A 6,910-nucleotide genomic window follows, 5' to 3' on the forward strand; every position below is an offset into this window, starting at 1 on the left:
GAAAAAAGCAGGAACTATTGGACATATTTACACTGTCGAAGCAGACATATAGCCCCCCTTCATTGCAATATACAATCGAAAGTTGACTTTGGAATGTTAGAAACTGGTTCCCGATATAATGATTTTAGGTGTTGCAGAGAGAATTACACTATGATGACATAAGCCAAGAAAGAAAGAAACCAACAACACATCTTATGTGTCCTCTCATTCATCTAAATCGTTTGTTTCCAGTCTTGCACAGATGCCCAGCGCAACATCAGAGAACATGACGACCCCAGCAGACACAGCCGTCACAGTTTCACCCACCTCTTCATTCGAAGAAGAAGACGACGACGACAACCCCTCTGCCCTTCCTCTACCCTGGTCCGTCATTGTCGTCGTGTGTGTCACGGTTGCCATAGTGACGGCGGTGGGCGGGAACGTGTTGATCTTGCTGTCCTATGGGAGAGACGGACAGCTGAGAGACGTTCACAACCTGTACCTGCTGCACCTGGCTGTCTGTGACCTGTTGATAGGGGCTGTCAGCATGCCTCTCTACCTCATCTACACGGGTCGGTCCACGTTCGTAGAGTTTGTTTGGGTTTTTTTGTCAGTCATGTTTTCTGTTGTACAACCAACTGTAAGCAGAGCCACAGATTCCTAATAAAAACTAATTGCAGATAGAAAAAAAAAAGAATTTCAGCTATATGGTAATAGGATACAAAACACAAGACTTAAAACCCACTTGGGAGAGGAGAAGTTGTGTACTTAGAGTCTTCAAAGAAATTGAAGATGGCAGCATAAGTGCAGTTTTCTGGCTTTTGAATAATATTCACTTGTCTTCAGAACAGTTCAGTGTTGGTTTGAAAAAGGTGGATTGGTGAAGGAAGTGAGAGAGAATCTAGACAGTGAGAGTACATTGGGGTGGGGGAAGAGGAAAAAGAAGGGGAGGGGAGGGAAGGGGGAAATGGGCAGGGTGGGGATGAGGGAAGCTGTGATTTGGTTTTGTCTTTGATGCTGAGGCCATATGGTGCTGTAGTACTGAGATGGTGGATAATCTGTTTCTCCATGTTCTTTCATTTGAAGGAGTCACCAGTGCTGTTGCGCCAGACCACAGACATGGAGAAGTGGGTTATGCTGTGGGGATCAGTGTTGAAGTGTATAGCCACAGGGGTTTGCTTTTTCTGGAGGTTGCTGTCCTTGAAATACTTTGGAAGCGCGCATTGCTCTTAAATCATGCATCCTTCTAAGTCTCTCTCCCTTCTTTTTAATCCCCACCTCCCCCTGCCACCCCCGCCCTCCGACTCTCCCAACTCTTCTTCTTCTCTCGTTCCTACCCAACCTGCCAACATTGCTCATGTATTCTGGTGTGCATGTTTCTGTAATATAGACATTGTATAATCACATTATTCATGCCTTTATCATTTAGTATTGTGTCGTGTAGACCCTAATTATGGCGGAGACTGGGTGTAAAACTGTGCACTAGTAGTAGTGATTGTGTTGTTTTTATCCTCAAGGATAAGTAAAGACTGTTGTCTTGTTCTGTTGGCTAGTGCTGTACTGGAGGTGGCCCCTGGGGGTGGTCATGTGCAAGCTGTTCCTGGTGACGGACTTCACGCTGTGCTGCATGTCCACGCTGATAGTCATCCTGGTGGCTGCAGACAGGCTGGCCCTGCTCACCCTGGGGGCGTCCTATCAGGGAAGTAGGGGGTGTGGGGGGGAGGGGGAGGAGGAGCAGGAGAAGAGAACTGGGGGGGGGGGGGCGGGAGAGAGGGGAGGGGCTGAAGGGAGTTGTGTAGGAGCTGGGCGCTAAGAGGCGTCGGAAGGGGGGGGGAGAGGGATAGTGCGTGGAGGGGGCTAGGGAGGGGGGGGGGGGTTGGGGGGTTGGGGGCAGGAGTTAAAACAGAAAATGGGTTGATGTGTGGTTGTGGTGGTTGGCGCTGGTCATGCATTTGAGAAACGTTAATTTAAGAACTGATCGTGGTGGTTGACTGTGGTCATGCATTTGAGAAGCGGGGATACTTACGGATTCTCACCCTGGGAACCTCAAATCAGGATAGTGTGCGGGGGGAAAGGCGGGGGGTACTGCGGGAGGGAAGGGGAGGGGTGGAAGGAAGTTGTATGGGAAGAGGCATGCAAGAGCTATGTTGGAAAGGCTTTGAAAGGTGAGGGTTTTTTTGGGTTTTTTTGGTGGAGGATGGCAATGGTGAAGCCGAGGTACAGAGAGATACTCAATCTGGGGTCCTTTTGTCAGGGAAGTGGGGGAGGAGGAGGAGCGGAAGGAGAGGAGGGTACTCGAGAGGAGAATGGGTAGGGATGTAAAGGAGTCGTGGGAGAAGGAAGGGGCGGGGGGGTTGGATGGAAGAACTAATGTTGTAAATGGGATAGATGTGAGGTTTTTTTTATGGCTGCTGGCGGTGTTTATACATCTGTGAAGCTGGGGGTATGGATGGTTAATATCGTGACGAGCGTTGATGTACATCGGTGGTTCATGTTTAACGCCTTTGTGACTGCGCGAATGTGTATATGCAAACGTGATTTATTGCCCTGTGCCAACAATTCCTAATAACTACAACTAACAACTTATTCTTTTAAGTGAAATACTGACTCAAAATCTGACCAAGTGTTATGTCTGAGAAATATGTGTATACAAGTGCATGTCTTAAGTCATAATGTGATAATTTAAGTGATTAATGTTTTATTTATAACGCACGCATCGGTTATTGGCCAACAAGTTACATCCCCTCTCTCTCTCGGCCAAGAAAAAGATATAGGACAGTCGGAGCTGCGATGGACCCCAAAGGCCAACTAGCCCCCAAGGCTGCAGCACTATGAGTCAGGGCAATCTTGCTTCCTGGTTTGAGAGGGTCGCCGACCTTTACTGAAGACTAAGCTGCACATGAATTCCCATTGCAGTGGGAAGAAAAAAACCCAACACATTGATAATACAACTCTCACTTTTCTGTTGGCTGAAATGAAAGCGTATACATATCAATTTCTGATAATTATAAGCCTAGCGTCGAGGTCTAAGTAATATTGATAATAATGATGTTAACAGTAATGATAACAACATCAACAACAACAACAACAATAATAATAACCATCATCATCATCATCAGCAGCAGCAGCAGCAGCAGCGGCATCAGATGCAGCAGCATTATCATCATAATGATTATAATTATTATCACAATAATCATAATAAACAGGATAATATGCGGTGATAATTATGTTGATCACGAGAATTTCACCTCAGGGCAAATCTGTTAGAGAGTAATGTCATCGCACGAGATTATATTCAGGTGTAAAATCCACCAGGTTTTTGCTTCCCCGGCAGACCAAGATTCACTTCTTCCATGGAAAACGTTTGCCAACAGGATTTCGCCCTATTTCCCGTCCCCCTTAAGCACTCACACGCGTTCATTAACATATGCAAAGAAATACAATAAATATAGAGATACATAAAGACACACACACACACACACACACACACACACACACACACACACACACACCACACACACACACACACACACACACACACACACACAGAGAAGGAGACATATACAAACAGACGGACAGACAGAGACACAGGGAAAGAGACAGAGACAGTTAAAGTTTCAAATAGGAATAGAGAAGGGGAGACAAACACACACACACACACACACACACACACACACACACACACACACACACACACACACACACACACACACACACACACAGAGTAAAGACATCAGTTCACGCGACTCGTGTATATTCTGCACAGGTTGTGGAGACAAGAAAACGGGCCAAGATCAAGCTGACTATTTGCTGGATCTGTTCCTTCCTGTTGTTCTCGCCAGCCATCCTGCTGTGGGATGTAGTCCGCGGTCACTCCGTCATTCCTTCCGACGACTGCGATGTGGAGTTTTACGAAAACTTGCCCTTTGTTCTGATCACGGAAATCATCAGCTTCTCTGTGCCCTTTGTCTCTCTGAGCATCATCAACACACTGTTGTACGTGGCGCTGAAGAAGAGAAGGAAGCCGAGTCCTAGATCTGAGCAGGAATTGGCGGAATGCAGGTTTGAAGGCTGTGGAGTCAGCACGATACAACTTGGACAAAGAGACGGGAAAATGACGGAGACTTCAACCTCAGGTTATCGGTTTTGGTGTAAGTTGAAATCGAACGTGGTACATCAATCAGACAGAAGCCGGAGCAGTTCTGATTCCTCCTGCGATGACGGTGAAAAGGTTCCCAGTCTCTTGACACCATCTTCTGGTATACCGTGCATGTATTCTTCTGGCACCAGATTTCCTATCAGTTTGTCAAGCGATCAGTCTCAAAATACTTCGTTTTTCCAGTCCACGACTTTGACAAGCCAATCGCAAACACCTTCTGGCGGTGGCATATCCTCTAACCAGTCGCGAACGTGTTTAGTATCTCAATCGGCGGTGTCAACGGTCCAGTCACAAACGTTTTCACGGTCCGAAGAAAACCTTGTGTCAACCAGTCATATGTCAACCAGTCAGCTCCAGACGTGCTCATTGTCCCAAAACACCGTCTCGGACAACCACTCACGGGTGTTGTCGCTCTTCGCAGCGACTTCACAGATGCTCTCCACTTCCAGTCGTGGACACACGATGAAACAGAAGCCAGCACGTCAAGAGAAAGAGAAACGAGGAAAGAAAGTTGCCGTGATACTGACAGGCCTGGTCCTTGCCCTGGTGCTGTTCTGGTTGCCGTACAGCATCACCACGATCCTCCTGGCCGTCTGCCAGGACTGTGTGGACAAGGATCTCTACGAGGTCTTCAACTGGCTGCTGTGGCTCAAATCTTGTGTCAACCCTTTCCTCTACGCTTACAACTCTCCGCGCTTTCGCCGCAACTTTCAGCAGCTGCTCTCTGGCGCCCTGCCACCGGCGCTGAAAAAATTCCCCTGGTAGACTGAAGCCCGTCGGTAGGACACTAGGAAAGGCAGGCAACTGATTAGTGCGTCTAGCTGAAACTCACAGTCAACGAACCAGGGAGAAAAGCGAAACTTCTTCTGCGTTCCCCAGGTCCTGCTGTCAGATGGTCATTCCGGTCTGCAGTGCGAAGTACGCCGTCTTCCGCTAGTGCAGCAGGTGGTCCCCAGAGCCTCTCGTGGAGTTCCACCGCACGGGGCCAGGTCAACCTCCTCAGTGCACCAACAGTTGGGCAGAATGAAAAGTGAAACAGATGTAGAGAGAAACTAAAAAGAGTGACATGACTCCTCCCTCGTCAGCAGTAGTTTTCAGATATTAACTTCTTCTTCTTCTTCTGATGATGATGATGATGATGATGATGATGATTATTATTATCATCATTATTATTATTATGATGATGATGATGATTATTATTATTATTGTTATTATTATTATTATTGTCAGTACGATCATCATCAGTATTATTAGTATTATTATAATCTTGTCAAGATTTCACATAAATCCCTGTATCATTTCCAGTTTTCCAGTTTCCGCTTTATATTTCCGCGCAACATTTAATACTCAACATAATTATGCCTACTACGCTCAACCTTGGACTGGTTGCTAGCTATTGAATACAGTTATTGAATATATATATACATATATATATATATATATATGTGTGTGTGTGTGTGTGTGTGTGTGTGTGCGTGTGTGTGTGTGTGTACATGTATATATATTGCATGTAGTAGTAGTAGTCTTCAGTTTAACGTCTTCCACTCTAAGTGATATTAGACGAAAAAAAAAAAGGGGTGGGTGGGGGGGGTTGGGGGGTGGAAGGCGGTGCGTGGAGGTGGGAACGGTATTGAGTAGAGGGTGATGAATGATGTGTGTGTGCGCATATGCGGGGGGTGGGGGGTGGGGAAAGATACAGAGCATTGGAAAAAATAAGACATTATATTGCGTGTGTTTGTGTGTGTGTGCGCGTGTGTGTGTAACTGCGAGAACATCGTTATTGAATCAGAATCTGATTCAATAATTCTATGGATTTAGAAAGAAACAGGCAGATTATGTCTAACGTTCTAAACATCCTGATGCACATGAAACACTGTTTTCTCTTTCGTGTATCATGATAGTTTCAGTCAGCTCATATTGATGAGTAAGTAAAGAAACTGTCATCCTCATCTGTTTATTTTTTTTAATTCTTATTTATTTATTTATTTTCTAACTACATCCTGTCATAATATCAATCTCAGTTTTCTCAAAAGTGTTGTATCTGTCAGATTTAATTAAAGCTGGGATTTCAGTAGGGATTTCATTGTTGGTGCGAAATGAATATGCAGTATTGCCCCATACTGATTTTTGTAATGAAAGAAAATAGTTATTGATTTGCTGCAGTGAGCACGCTTGGTTCCAATTCATTCGTCGAACATAACTGTTTCTATACAAGACATATGAGAGAAATACACAATCAGATCAGAAGTGCAACGAGCATAAGATAACTCACTATATGAATGAGGACGATAGAAATCGACATTCACACTCTTAATCAAAACGAACTTCGGTGGATCAACCAGCGACATTCAAAACACACGTCGAACATCGGCGAGTGAGATGGAGGGTTAGGATTCATGTCACTTCGAATCTCCATCAGCATTGTCAACTTGTGGCGGAATCATATAATCATTATCAGACCAGAGAGGCTGATTGTTCTGCCATTCTTCGCGGATAATGTGATGGTTAAGTGTGTGACAAACTTCCTGCTAGCAATTGGGCAAATGCATAAATGGTGTTGGAAAGTTGGATCATTTTCAACATCGATTTATTCAACTTAAAATTTTATGTATACGTTATTTTGCTTATTTGTTTTATACTTTATATTGTGTGATCTTTTCCTTTTTATCTTATTTTGTGTGTGTGTGTGTGTGTGTTTTTATTCGCAGGTAATTTACCAGCAATTACAGAAGAGACTGGTGATATTTAAATTAAACACGCTTGTTTTACAAT

The 6,910-nt window shown here is 44.8% G+C and overlaps 1 protein-coding gene across 1 annotated transcript; it reads left to right on the plus strand.

Annotated features, from left to right (window-relative positions):
• The first annotated feature begins 265 nt into the window (after positions 1-265).
• LOC143283499 (histamine H3 receptor-like) lies at positions 266-4,903 on the plus strand. The gene is made up of 4 exons (XM_076589741.1): positions 266-551; positions 1,533-1,682; positions 3,822-4,041; positions 4,486-4,903. Exons 1-4 carry the CDS (start codon positions 266-268, stop codon positions 4,901-4,903), a joined length of 1,074 nt encoding a protein of 357 aa, XP_076445856.1.
• Positions 4,904-6,910: the final 2,007 nt, after the last annotated feature.

Source organism: Babylonia areolata, chromosome 6, assembly GCF_041734735.1.
Source record: "Babylonia areolata isolate BAREFJ2019XMU chromosome 6, ASM4173473v1, whole genome shotgun sequence".
NCBI classification, from domain to species: domain Eukaryota; kingdom Metazoa; phylum Mollusca; class Gastropoda; order Neogastropoda; family Buccinidae; genus Babylonia; species Babylonia areolata.

Bases quoted from the DNA above. Each gene is read 5' to 3' on its own strand.
- LOC143283499 (XM_076589741.1), top strand. From the start codon at position 266: ATGACGACCCCAGCAGACACAGCCGTCACAGTTTCACCCACCTCTTCA. The intron at 1,683-3,821 runs GTAGGGGGTGTG...TGTTCTCGCCAG, and splicing joins GGGGGCGTCCTATCAGGGAA to CCATCCTGCTGTGGGATGTA. The intron at 4,042-4,485 runs GTTTGAAGGCTG...TATGTCAACCAG, and splicing joins CAGGAATTGGCGGAATGCAG to TCAGCTCCAGACGTGCTCAT.